General features: G+C 42.4%; 1 protein-coding gene across 1 annotated transcript; it reads left to right on the top strand.

The window, feature by feature from the left end:
• Positions 1-2412: 2412 nt before the first annotated feature.
• On the top strand, positions 2413-4212 carry FSHB (follicle stimulating hormone subunit beta). The gene is made up of 2 exons (XM_063293094.1): positions 2413-2574; positions 3594-4212. The coding sequence occupies exons 1-2, from the start codon at positions 2413-2415 to the stop codon at positions 3828-3830; spliced, it is 399 nt and encodes a 132-aa protein (XP_063149164.1). The 3' UTR covers positions 3831-4212.
• The last annotated feature ends 10471 nt before the right edge of the window (positions 4213-14683 follow it).

Here is a 14683-nt window from a genome sequence, read left to right as displayed (position 1 = left end):
ACAAGGAACAGGTTGCTGGAGACAACTGTTCATTGGGACCTTTGTTGGAGCCTGAGCCAGTCGACAAGTCGCCAATGCTGGAAGCAGCACCTTCCACCGCCAAGAACCTGGACTCTGAGCCCTGCCTTGCCTTGCTGCACTCATCTGCAGAGCCTTGCCTTGCCTTGCTATGTCTAGCTGAGGAGTCTTGCCTTGCTGCTTTGCTGTGCTCAGCAGTGGAGCCTTGCCTTGCCACATTCGAAGAAGGAGCCTCACCTTGCCTTGCCACATTTGAAGAAGCCTCGCCTTGCCTTGCCACATTTGGAAGCGAAGTCTTGCCTTGCCTTGCCGTGTTCAGAAACAAACCCTTGCCTTGCCTTGCCTTGCCACATCCAGTTGCAGAGCCTTGCCTTGCCTCACCACATCCAGCCACGGAGCCTTGCCTCACCTTGTAGCATCCAGTAGAGGAACCTTGCAGTACAGCCTTGTCATGCCCAGCAACAGAATCTCGCCCTGTTACTTCCCTGTGATCCACAGCGAAGCCTCACTGTGTCACCTCATCATGCTTGAACCTCCCGAACCTCACTTTGCCAACTTACCACATGCTACAGTGGGACTCCAGGGCCCTTCTGTCACACCTTGCCCAGCCTGGTTGCCAAGTTGGAGCTGAGAGACTGAAGCCTGAGTGAAACTTGAACTCAGTTGCCTTCTTGTAAATAATTTATAATGTGTAAATAAAGTATATTTCTTCTTACCCTGGTTGGTCCGTACTCTGAACAGAACAGAATGACCTTGGGAGACAGGAGGGAGAGCTGCAGACTGGACAACTGGCAGGTAAAAGATGTCTCAGTCTACATGAGGGGGATGGCATGGGAAATGTTTCAGAAGGGACCCTCCCTAGTTTTCTGGATAGTAAAAGGAAAGGAGGGGGGAAATACTTCCAGTCTTTCAAGATTCTGTTAATGTAACTTAAGAATAAAGATAGAGCTAGTACTCCTGATTGTGCTTCTTAGACTACCTAACAGGCCTAACACAAACGTTGACAGCCACTTCTCAGAACTGGTTGATTAGATTTTTGTTCTGGGCAAGGTGTTGGATCAGATTGCCTATTAAGTCCATCCAACACATACTTCCTTGATTCTATGACTGCCTTTGTATCTATCTTTGCCTTTGTTTTTGCAGTTTGAGATTGCTTAATAGGTCACATTTGGATCATATTTCTGCTCAACACTCTGCCTATCTATGGTATCTTTGCAGGAACTTTGATTGTTTCATATCCCCAGTTGCCTTCCTGCTTAGCACAATGGATTGGACAAGACACTACCATGCAGCAGTTTAGGGCCAGAACTTTGCAGTTTTCATTTGAAACAGGACAGATTAGAGCTATCTACTCCACTTGGGAAAACCATAAGTCTGGTCCAAATTACCCTAGTTTACCTCAGGATTTGATCATTGTTTTTCTAATTTCCTGGACAGCTAGTCCAACTTAAATATTTATACTATCAAATAGAGGATTTGTGATCCACGTGGAATTTAGAAAATAGTAAGAATCCATCCTAAATTCATCCATCCTGGAAGAAAAGGGAAGACAACATCTGCATAGTTGCTAATAAAACTATGCCTGCAATTCATACAATTTTCACTGTTCTATTACAGTATGTTCTTGCTTACTCAGCTCCATAGATTCCTTAGTGCAGCCATTCTGTCTGAGAATCCTGCAGTCCCAGCACATACCAGAAAGGCCACATTGGGGAAAGGTACTCTAACTGCAATATTATTTTGCTAATAATGTCCCTGTTACAATATGTAAAGAGGTCATGTCATGTTTTCTGGCAGCCTTTTTTTTTACCGCTAATTTGCATGACAGCAACAGCGTTCATGGTGTTCTTTTTACAAGGTTTGTCTCAGTGTCTAGCTATATGTTCATGCTCTTTCACCAGGATTAAAAATAATGTCAACTCTCTTAATACCCTGCAAATCCTTCAGGTGTCAGTTACTTCTCATTTTGTATAAAAAGGACATTGTGAGGCTTTCTTCTCTCAGCAGCTAATTCCAGCAAGTCTAGGACAGGTAAATTTTCATCAGATTTACATTGTTTGGCAAATGACAAACTCTTTATAAAACGGCATGCTTTTTAAAAATGGTAGTAGTAACAGCATTTGCTGCCTCGTTTATTGATTATATTCTTTTTTTAAAAAATCATTTCTAGGAATAAAAAGGATGTTCATCGATTGCTATTTTTAATTATTCAGGTGTTAACTGGTCCTCTCTTTCATGCATATAAGCACAGTACTGAACAGAACTCTTGTCCTCTAACTATAATTCTAAAATGATTTTCCTTTTCAAACATGGTAATTGTCTATTTCTAGAGGTCTGTGGAAATGTACACCCCTTTGTTTAAGTGTTTCTAAATTCTTGGATTTGAATTACAGGATGAAGGCAACCAGTGTTTATGTTCTGTTATTTTTTTGCTGGAAAATGATTTATTGTGATTCCTGTGAGCTGTCCAACATTACAATAGCTGTGGAGAAGGAAGAATGTGGCTTTTGCATCAGTGTGAATGCAGCCTGGTGCTCTGGTTACTGCTTCACAAAGGTGAGGACTCAGGAGGGTTAAAAAAAGCAAAGCATTTCCAAAACGCTGTACATGCAAGCCATAATTCACAGTTCTGACAGAAGTTTCTGTCAAGTCCAGAAACGTAATTGCCATAACTGTCAAATGACAAAAACTGGTGATCTGACTTTAAGAAGATGCATGCAGAACTAGACCAGTGGAAAATCCTCCTGAATAGATATCTCTACAGAGCAATTCTATGCATTTTATTTGGAAAGAAAGCAGTTGTATCCAAGCATGGATAAAATTGCCACTTCATACTTCAAGCCTAAACACGAGTTCCTGGAAATGCTTTTCATTAAAATCAGTAGGGTTTACTGTCCAAATGAAAGTTCGCCCTTTAAATTTTATAGCCTAGAGACATATTCCTAGTTTGTATAGCTCTAAATGATCTGGCATTTACGCCTGATCTCCTAGTGTAAGAATGTTTCTATGGCTGCAGTGCTAACTCCTTGTTGAAGATATATTTTATGAAACAGAAGATATAATTAATACCATTTATATATTTATAGGATGCACATACAAATGTATTGTTTATATGAGATAGGTGATGTTGCTTAGCAGTTTCCTGAATTCTGTTGACTTACTGTCATGCACAGCTGAACTCCAAGGAAATGTGGACTCTACCTGGAATAAACTAATAAAAAATGTATTGTTTCTTGGGAAGGAAGTATTTCTATTTCTCTTATTTCTTTGTTGTTATTCTAGTTGCTATTCAATTTCAAGAGTTGTTTGTCTTCCTACAGAGCAACATGCATACACTATTGCCTCCTGATACAGAACTGGAGCAGTCTTGTAACAAATGTTCTGAGATATGGCAAAGCCTAAAATAGGACTTAGGTCTAATTTAACTATTTGTTAAAATTCCAGAACATGATCAACTTGTTTAATATGGGGTTTGATGATATTCCTAGCAATAACAAAGTATTGGGGTTAAATACTTCAGAAAGGCCATTTGTTGGCATCTGGGATTTAACATTTCTTTTTTCTCCCATAATTAGGATCCAAATGATAAGAGCTTTCCAATGAAACGTGTCCAGAATGTCTGCACATTCAAGTCAATTGTGTATGAGACTGTAAAGGTCCCAGGTTGTGCTGGTCATGCAGAATCATTTTATTCCTACCCAGTTGCAACGGGATGTCACTGCGAGACCTGTGACACAGACATTACCGACTGCACCTGGAGAGTCTTGGAGCCAAATTATTGTTCTTACGGCCAACATCGGATCAGGGAGTGAGGCTTCATGGTGTTCTTTGTAATGCTTGCTTTGTAAAACCATTGTTAACCAAAAAAACCCTGTAAAGAATGTAAGAGAAAGGGTAAGGCATAAAGCCAGCCCATCAGCTTTATATACATGTTGCATTCTTCTTCAGTATCCTAGCCAGGGCACTTCATTGTTTTCTTTGACACTCAAACATTTAATGGCCTTTAAAACTCACATCCTCCAAGTTTTGGCCCTAACCCATCGTTCCTCTCCCTCCAATTCTGAACTTTTATTCCTGCTTCCATTATCAACTGAGTATTCCCCACATTTCTCTGCTGAGTGTCAGTACTGCCACACTTATTGTACATTACATGTTATTCTCCTGCTAATTATTACTGTCTGTATGAGGAACCTAGTCTCCAGTTTTGTGATGAGGTAATACAGAGCTTTGATTTCAGCAGGATTCGGCTACATATAGTGCGTAAGGCTCACTTGGCAGGGCTTAGAAGTTTGTTTTATACTACATTCTGTAAGTGTGATCTGTAACTGGGGTTTGGGCAGAAGATAGACTAGATCTACTAGATGTAGAAACTTTTTAAGTTTTTAAAATTTTAAGTTTTTAATTTTTTTTAAGAAAGATCAGCAATTATTCAACAATAGCAGCAGCAGCAACAACAGCAACAAAATAGCTCCCCTCCCTGAAATTATACTGTTGAATGAAAAAGGATAACCACAGTAGATTTGGGATTTTTAGGCCAAGCCCAACTGTCTTCGTATAAATGAAGGCATATCTGGTTAGATAGTTGCATTAAGTTACAAGAGGACTCAGTATGAAATTTGCAGTGTCCATTGGTTTGTTTCAGACACTCTGGATAAAATGGACCAAGGCTCATTATATCCTATTCAATGTGTATTTAGATCTGTTTCTGTAAATAAATATTCCTTTGAAATAATAAACATTTTATTTTGTTGCACTTAACTTATGTGATTCTTTTAAAAACAATGAATGTGAAAGCTAAGGGCAAAGCATCTGATCGTGCATTTCTAAAACAATTTTCTCATGCTGTAGTCTCTAACAAACAATTTCTTTAAAGTCAAGGCATGTTTGTTCCCAGCTTGCCCTTTTCCTGCCTCTACTTTTGTACAGTACGGGCCAACCTCTCATGCCATAAATTGATATATGATAGATCAGTCTCTTCTGCCTGGGGCTCTGTACTCTTCTATAACTTTCTATAGAAATCACAGATAACGTGTTCTTACAGTTGCAGCTCGAAAATTCCTGGGACATTCTAGGGATCAATGAGTTATTTGGTCCAGAAGGAACACAGAGAAGACACACTTCCTAGGTCCCAATAGATGACACTGTTTAATCAAAAAGACCCAAAGCACACCCATGGTGCCTGATTTCACTGGACATGCAAAAAGAGCTGGAGATTGGTGATCCTTTAAATGATTAAAAGTATGCCATGAAGGACTTTATAGGTGGTAACCGGCACCTTGAATTGCACCCAGAAGTCAACCAGTGCACTCATGGAGCAGTGGAGTCACATGAGCATATCGTGGCATGCCCAACACTGCCTGCGCTGCTGCATTCTGGACCAGCTGTAACTTCAGCCCATGTAGTGTATATTGCAGTAATCCATGCATGAAGTAACTAGGGTGTGAATGATTGTCTGAAGGGTCTCCCAATCCTGGAACAGGCACAACCGGCACAATAGATGAATCTGTATGAAGGCCCTCTTGGCTACAACTGCCAGTGGCTTTGAGCAGCAGCTGTGAATCCAAGACAACCAACAATCAGAAAGTGATCTGACTACAGAACTAGACTGATGGGAATGTCCTCCAGTACCAAATGAATCACAATTACCCCAAGGCAAAAACCAGATCTCTTTCAGTCAAAGGACTGTCCTTATATTTGAAAATGCGAAGGTTTCTATTTTAATTCTTATGAGTAAAACTAATAAAAGTGATGTTTGCTGTGATGAGGTATCCACCATCATGTTTCTGTGAACCTAATTTCTTCCTCTGTTTGCAACCCTGTTCTTTTCTCAAGAAAATCAAAGCTCACTTTGTGAATGGCAATCAAAAGAACTGGTGGCAGGGACTCCACTAAAGACGGGAGAGCCAGTGTCCATTGTTACTCAAGAACTTAGAGGATGCTGACAGCAACACCCATTTCATTTACTTCTGGAAAGAAATTATGAGCATATCCACAATGAAGGACTTAATCACTTATTTGACCCACTGTGGCAATGCTATTGTTAAGACATAATAACATTAACCATATTACCAGGTTGATTACCATTGCTGGCAGGTGATGACATATATAACATTCTCCAGCGTTATATATGCCATCACCTGCCAGCAATGTCCTTCTGCTCCCTTCGTTATCGTTTGATTTTTGTCCCACAACATATCCAAGAAGTGGTGGGTGTGCAAAGTGCTAACTAATACACATGTTCCTATCTGAGAGCTTCGCTGTCATTAGATTATCCAATTCACTCTGTTGTCTGTGGGTGTTTGGTCTTCTTTTTCATTTTTTGTCCAGGCAACTTGGCCTTGATTTTATAGCTGGCTCAGTCAATGATGACTAATGCTCTCCAGACACCTGGATGAGAACCTCATGTTTCAGTCATAACATGCCTAATTAAATTGTTGGTTTAATCCTAACCTTATTGAACACAGAGAATTCCACATCAAACAACCTTCATTTGATTCTCCTTCCCACGTTGCAAGAATGGATGGTATTAGTACTTTTTAAAATAGGGAAAGGTGAGCTTCCCTCTGCTCAGTTCTGAAATACCTGGGTATTTACAAGCTCTTGTTACAAACAGTTGGGAAAAACCTGTTTTCTAATAATTCTATTCCAGTTTGCTCAGATATTGCAATGATATATTTTGCCCTTTTCCATAATGCATTATACACACACACACATATACACACACACACAGACACCACAAAATTCACAAGATTTCCACAAATGGCCATCCGTAAGTGGTATTACAAAGATAATCCAATAAAAGCTGTGGGGAGGAAAGAAGCAAATAAATGGAAGATTAGAATTTCTACTCTTCTAGAGCCATATACTACATCCTACGGGCAAGCTCTTCCAAGCCATTTCCTAAGAGTTTTTTTAACCCTCAAATTCTAAAAGAAAAAAAAACTGGGAAAGGAGAAAGATCACTAGACAAGCAATGGTGTATATGCAAAGGGTCCAAGATTCAGACTGAGATATTTTGAGGATAGGCTGGAAAAGAATTATATCTGAGTTCCCAGCATGGATTACTGGCTACATGGATCAAGGGTATGATTCAGGGCATGACTGCTTCTTATGCTCCTAGTCTTGTCATTCATAATAATAGAATTATACTGAAAGTACTGTATATATCTTTATTAAATTAAGGGAGGCATATACTGCACAGAATGCCCCAGATGAAATTTTGGCATCCCTGGTTTAGGAAAGGATCAAGTGGCAAATGATGGGGAAAATCTGCCTGATTTTTTAGGAAACTGTAGCAAGTCAGAATAGAAACCTTGGTATAAGATGCCCAGGATCATCTGACTTGGTACAAGGGCTGTCCCTATTTTCTAAAGTATCTAAAGCCTTGAAATTAAAACAATAAGGCAGGGCAGTTTGGGTTAATCATAGTAAAACAGTACTAGAAAAAGTACTAGTACTACAAAGTAAAATAGTAGGCAAAGTACATGATCTAATAAATCAGCAAGTTGCTAATTTTGATACTCGATTTTATCCTACTGAGTCAAAGGTTACTGAGGATAAAATTAATCATTTTTAAATAATATAGGTGTTCCAGAGATAACACATAACCAAGCATTTTTTCTAGCTGTGACTTCACCTCCAGATAATATTTCATAATATTATGAGAGCAGAAAAAGGCCCTGGTCATGATGGTTCACCTGTTGAGTGGTATAAGATATATGTTGATTTTTATTCCCTCTCCCTGCTCTTCCTTGCTTTTTTGTCCCATTTGTGTTAGTTAACTTTTTTATGTTTGTTGAAGTTTAATAAATAAACATTATATTTTTCATTAGCTGAACTAGATAGCTATTTATACATGTATGCTTGTTCTGACCTGGATGACCTTGATTGGGAGTATGTTGGGTGCAAACTAAACTGGAAATTACCCATGGAAATTTTCCAGTAAAGCCTCAGATAATATTAGATTGCCAATTAATATTTTAGATAAATATCTGAGAAAAAAATGGAACTGGTGATGGTGGTTTCATCAGACACAGAAAATTCCTTTGAAATGACAGAGTTGCAATTTTTTAATGCAAGTTTTGATCAAATATTAGATTCCCTTCCCTTTTTTATTAATTGGATTTAAATGTGTTACTTTTACACCAGGGTTATTAAAATTGAATGATTTCCTCACCATTACAGAACTCACAAAGATGCTCTTTATCCTTAAAAATCCTCTTAACATTGGAACAATTGGTCTGTTCTGTTGGGCAACTGAAGGGCATTCTGGGCCTAAGATGGCTCGCAATGAACACAGTTTGTTATTATATGCTTATGGTATTATGTCTCATTGATAATTATGATTGTTTAATATTAATATGTATTGATAAAATGCAACAGTCTGGTAAATTATCAGTGTTATTTATTTGGTTGGAGTTAAGTTTCATATTGTTCCTATAGTCTCTAATGTATCTACAGAAATCTGTAAAAATTGAGACTTTACTTGGCATTGGAATTTTTTAAATATGTGCAAATAATTATCCCAAGGGGAAAACACGTCTCTAGATGTAAATGCTTCACATTGTTTATTTCATATTAATATTGATATGAATAGATGGTTAAAAATCCCATCCAACTCTTGTGTAAATATAAACATTGTAAAAATGAATATTAGTTAAAGACTGATATTGTCATGAGTAAGGATGGCGAGCAGGAGGGGGCCTCGATCCAGGGGGGAAAACGCATGCGTAGTACTGAGGAATTAGGTAGCCATTCAAAGAGACACAGATCAGGCCTGCCTTAGCCTTTGGGGTTTATATGTCTGGGTTTTTCCCACGCTTCTTCAGTTTGTTAGGATTCTGTTTAATGTAGCAGTAATAAACACTAGAGACCTACTCCTCGTCTCAGCGTGATTTCTGACTAGTAGGACATCAATCCTAACAAACTCCTACTCCCATCGAAAGAGGGAGGAACAAAGAAAAGAAAGGAGAGACATTTGGAAAATGTTTTCGGAAAACCAAGAAATTCAGCAAGCCATCCAACAATTGGCAGCAGCCCTGCAACAACACCACCAACAAGTAGATCTCCAGATCAACACATTACAAGCTACCATGCTACAGCAGTTACAACAACCAGCTCCGATTAACCCACAACCAGGGCCAGCAGCAGCAGCAGCAGCTCCGCCAGTAGTCTTGAGATCCCAGGGCAGTCTACCAGAGAAGTTTGGAGGAGAAGCAGGACAGTTGAGATTTTTTCTCACACAGTGCACAATGTTTTTCGACAGCAGACCAGCAGAGTTTCCCACAGACAGAACCAGAGTCACCTTCATTTTAAGTCTGCTAAAGGGCCCAGCAGCCAAATGGGCTATTCCCATGGTGGAGAACAACGACCCAATTCTCAACGACTACCAGAATTTTCTGGCAGGGTTCCGAGCACACTTTGATGACCTGATCAGAGAGGTCACTGCCAGCCGGGAAATTCGGAACATCAAGCAAGGCAACAAGAGAGTGGGAATCTACATTGCTGATTTCAAGTTGTTAGCAGGAGGTCTGGACTGGAATGAGAGTGCCTTGAAAGACCAATTCAAACAGGGGCTGGATGAAGAAATTAAAAATGAATTAGTGCACCAGGGAACACCAGCTACCCTAGAAGCCTTATATCAGTTGTCTGTGGTCATAGACGCCAGGCTAGAAGAGCTCAGACAGATACAGCTGGGGAGAGGCAGGGGCATCAGGATGCTTCCAGGATTTCCAGCCCTCTCCACAGCACTTCCTTACTCAGGACCAGAGGAGGCGATGCAGATCGGGGCGAGCAGGAGGCTTATTTCCAAGGCTGAGAGACAGAGAAGGAGAGAGAGAGCCCTCTGTTTCTACTGCGGAGTCCAGGGGCACATGGTGAGAGCTTGCCCAGTGAGAAGCCAAGCAAATTCCATAAGAGCCCCAGGGCAAGCAGCTGAAACAAGAGCCACCTCCGCCTCTACTTCCAACCAGGGAAACTCCATTGGTCTCCCTCCACAGAGCTCAGCAGGGAGACCATCAATCAATTAAGAAGGGCTTATTCCGAGGATTCCAGGCAATCCTTTTACTACTTACCAGTAATAATGCACGTAAACCCAGAGCACCCGGTCAAGCTAGAGGCCCTCGTGGATTCCAGAGCTTCAACCAATTTTATTGATCTACAGACCATACAAGACTTCAACGTCCCAACCATAGAATTGCCATGTCCCATAGAAGTGGAGACCATTGATGGCCAGCCCCTCAAGGCAGGGCCGATTAGAAGGTTCACAGAACTGGTGCAACTAACAATGGGAGACCACACTGAGTGGATCCAACTTTATGTTAGGTAAAGGTAAAGGTTTCCCTTGACGTAAAGTCCAGTCGTGTCCGACTCTAGGGGGCGGTGCTCATCTCCGTTTCAAAGCCTTGGAGCCGGCGTTGTCATAGACACTTCCGGGTCATGTGGCCAGTATGACTCACGGAACGCCGTTACCTTCCCGCCGAAGCGGTACCAATTAATCTACTCACATTTTGCATGTTTTCGAACTGCTTGGTGTGCAGAAGCTGGGACGAGCAACGGGAGCTCACCCCGCCGCGCGGTTTCGAACCGCCGACCTTCCGATCGACAGCTCAGCGGTTTAACCCGCAGCGCCACCGCGTCCCACCAACTTTATGTTACTGCATCACTTAATGTGCCTGTAGTCCTAGGCACACCTTGGCTGAAGATCCACAACCCATTGCTGAACTGGACTATGGGAGTAATTTCCTTCCCAGCCAAGGAATGCCAGCACCACAAGATTCAAGCCACTGTCCTCTCTTCAGCAACCAACACAGTCACGGACGCAGGGAGGATCCAGTTGCCAGCCAAGTATGCAGATTTCCCAGACGTTTCCAGCGAACAAGAGGCCACAGCATTACCCCCCCCCCCATAGGGACTGTGATTGCACCATTGAGTGGATACCAGGAGCCAGGATTCCAGCAAGGAAACAATATCCCATGTCTCCCAAAGAACTAGCCACCTTAAAGGATTACTTGGATTCTAATCTCCAAAAGGGTTTCATCTGACCATCTACTTCCCCAGCGTCTGCTCCTACCTTCTTCGTACCAAAGAAGCCTGACCCGTTGGCACCGGCAAACCAGGAGGCACCCATGAGAGAGGTCCACGATTTCAGTTTTTAAATAAACTCACAAAAAAAAGAAACTTATCCATTCCCCCTAATATCTGATCTGCTGGATCGCTTACAGAAAGCACGCATTTTTACCAGGTTGGACCTCAGGAATGCGTACAATCTGATCCAGATGAAAGAGGGGCATGAATATCTGACTGCCTTCGATACCAGGTTTGGTAAATTTGAGTACCTTGTTTTGCCCTTTGGCTTGTCTAATGCAGGAGCCATATTTTCCCAATTTATGAATCAATTTTTCTCTGTCTTACTAGATAAGTATCTGGTCATTTATCTAGATGACATATTAATTTTCTCTGAGGATGCTACAACTCATGTAACCCATGTATGTAATGTCTTACAAAGACTGAGAGAGAACAAGCTGTTCGCCAAGCTAGAGAAGTGTGCCTTTGATTTAACTGAATTACATTTCCTGGGCTATAAAGTATCAACAGAAGGCATATCCATGGATCCTTCTAAGGTCCAGGCAATTCTCTCTTGGCCACCTCCCCGAAATGTTAAAGAAGTACAAAGATATCTAGGATTTTGCAATTTCTACAGGCGGTTCATAAAAAACTTTAGTGACAGGGCTAGACCCCTCGCACAGCTTTTGAAGAAAGGTTCAAAATTCATTTGGGGGCAGAGGGAGCAAGCAGCCTTCCAAGAATTCAAGCAACTCTTTGCATCCCAGCCGCTGTTAAGACACCCTGATCCCACGAAGCAATTCATAATGCATTCAGATGCTTCTGATATTGCCATTGGGGCGGTGTTATTGCAATATACAAACAAAACCAAGAATACATTGCTTCCTTGTGCCTTTTTTTCACGCGTACTCTCACCAGCAGAGAGAAACTATGATGTTTTTAACAAGGAGTTGCTAGCAATTAAAGCAGCATTCCAAGAGTGGAGGCACTGGCTAGAAGGTGCAGCCTTTCCTGTGAAAGTTTGAACCATCACAAGAATTTACAGCTTCTACAAAACACCAGATCCCTCACCCCACGCCAAATCAGATGGAGCCAGTTTTTCTCCCATTTCCATTTTGTTATTTCTTATGTTCCCGGGGCACAAAACTGTTTGGCAGATGCCCTGTCTCGATCCATTCAGGCAACCCCCGCCACTCACCAGGAGGTACAGGCTACCATATTACAACCTCACAACTTTGATCAGTCTATGAGGGGGAACCAGACAGAGATTTTAGCAGCAGGCAGACAAGCAGAGGACCTATTTACAAGAGTCAGAGCTCAGTAGCAATATGACCCATATGCCAGGGCCAGGATGGATGACCTCCAGAGGGACCCACAAGACACTGCCTCCCCCTTTAATGTGGAGGCAGGAATCCTCTGGCATAGTGGGCGATTATACATTCCCCCCTCATTGAGGGAAGAAGTACTGAGACTTTGCCATGACCATCAAACGGCAGGCCACGGAGGTGTTTTCAAAACTCTCCATAGAGCTCTGAGAGACTACTGGTGGCCTAAGATGACTGCAGACATAAAGGGCTACGTGGCTTCTTGTCATACCTGTAGACGAGCCAAGCCTCTCCCAGGGAAGCCCAGAGGACCCTTGCAACCCCTACCCACCCCCAGTCAGCCTTGGGATACAATCTCCATGGATTTCATCACTGATTTACCCCCGGTCCAGGGGCTGACTTCCATACTAGTGGTGGTGGACCTTTTCACTAAAATGGCACATTTTATTCCTTGCAAGGGCCTCCCATCTGCGCAAGCCACAGTGCAGTTCTTCATGGACCATGTTTTTCAGTATAGAGGCATGGTAAATCACTTGGTGAGTGACAGAGGCCCCCAGTTCACTTCCAGGTTCTGGAGGGTGCTTTTCCAGTCATTAGGAGTCCAGATCCACCTATCATCATCGCATCATCTGGCTAGTAATGGGCAAGCTGAGAAAATTAACCAATGGTTACAGCAGTATCTCAGGTGTTACACCACTTATCAGCAAGACAATTGGCCAGCCCTGCTGCCCATGGCAGAATTCACATATAATAATTCTGTACAGTCCTCTACCAAGATGTCTCCTTTCCAGGCACTCTACGGGGTTAACCCTTGGGTGTTGCCCACCTCTCAGCAGGGAGCTGTTCCAGCCATGGCTGATTTTCTTAAAGAGCAACAAACCGCACAGGAGTTGTTAAAGGAGCAGCTGAACAGGGCAAAGAGTGCTTACAAGAGAGCTGCAGATGCTCACAGACAAGAGGGGCCAGCAATTGCAGTAGGAGACAAAGTGTGGCTCTCTACCAAGTTTTTGACCTCTACCAGGCCCTCCATGAAGTTGGACTCTAAGTCTGTGGGCCCTTTCACTGTGGTACAGCAGATAAATCCAGTGGCTTATCACTTAAAGCTGCCAGCATCCATGAAAATCCATCCAGTCTTTCTCAGAGCCTTGCTAGCCAAGGACCCTCCCCCAAGTGCCTTACGATCGCAACTGCCCCCCCCCACAGTAATTGTGGAGGGGGAGGAGGAATACGAAGTCGAGGAAATTCTGGACTCTAGGAGGAGGAGAAGGGGCATCCAATAGTTCATACACTGGAAAGGGTACCCTGAGGAAGAGCACACGTGGGAGAATGCCAGAGATGTGCATGCACCAGCTCTGGTTCAACAATTCCATCAACTTTTCCCTCACAAACCCAAGCCTCGCACTCTACCAGAGATTCCTCACTTGGCTGAGCAAGCAGAGGAATTCGTAAGTTTGCACTTTCCACCCCCGCCTGAAGCCTTGACACCAGTTACAGAGGAGGGGGGGGCCCGCAGCCCTCCACCTCGGGCTTGCATTTCCCAGGGGAGAGGGGGGACGACTCTTCTAATTATCTAGCTATTTTCCAGCAGCAGCCACCTGGGCCAGAAGAGTTATCAGACCTGGAGAGCAGCACTGATTCATCCTTGGAGGAGTTTTCCTTTGAAGACTTTCCATCATTGCCCAGTTCCCATGGGAGCTTAGAAGAAGACATAGACTCTTATCAAACCTCTGGAAGGGAGGGGGCTGAAATGGAATGTGAATCTGGAGGGGAGGGTGATGTCATGAGTAAGGATGGCGAGCAGGAGGGGGCCTTGATCCAGGGTGGAAAACACATACGTAGTACTGAGGAATTAAGCAGCCATTCAAAGAGACACAGATCAGACCCGCCAGAGCCTTTGGGATTTATATGTCTGGGTTTTTCCCACACTTCTTCAGTTTGTTAGGATTCTGTTTAATGTAGCAGTAATAAACACTAGAGACCTACTCCTCGTCTCAGTGTGATTTCTGACTGTTAGGACAGATATATGTAGTTAAAGGAATTTCAAGTAGGTTGATAAACTATTAAGAAAGTTTTTTATGGGAAGGACTAGTTTTCTTTCTCTAACTTTCAGTTATTCTGTGATAATGGAATTTTAACTTTCCTGACTTTCAGCTTAACAAGGCAGATATTTTGATTTCTATTTCTCTAAGTGATCAAGTCCAAACTCCATTATTATTCATTCACTCATTTATTCAGTCACTCCACTTACATACTACCTAATCATGGTGGTTTATGGT

Source organism: Candoia aspera, chromosome 1, assembly GCF_035149785.1.
Source record: "Candoia aspera isolate rCanAsp1 chromosome 1, rCanAsp1.hap2, whole genome shotgun sequence".
In the NCBI taxonomy this organism is placed as follows: Eukaryota; Metazoa; Chordata; class Lepidosauria; order Squamata; family Boidae; genus Candoia; species Candoia aspera.
The sequence above is the reverse complement of the archived record's forward strand: the minus strand, read 5'-3'. Positions and strand labels throughout refer to the sequence as shown.

Excerpts from the sequence above, each read along its gene's own strand:
- FSHB (XM_063293094.1), top strand. The coding sequence starts at position 2,413 with ATGAAGGCAACCAGTGTTTATGTTCTGTTATTTTTTTGCTGGAAAATG. Across the intron at positions 2,575-3,593 it reads CTGGTTACTGCTTCACAAAG|GATCCAAATGATAAGAGCTT; the intron begins GTGAGGACTCAG and ends TCCCATAATTAG.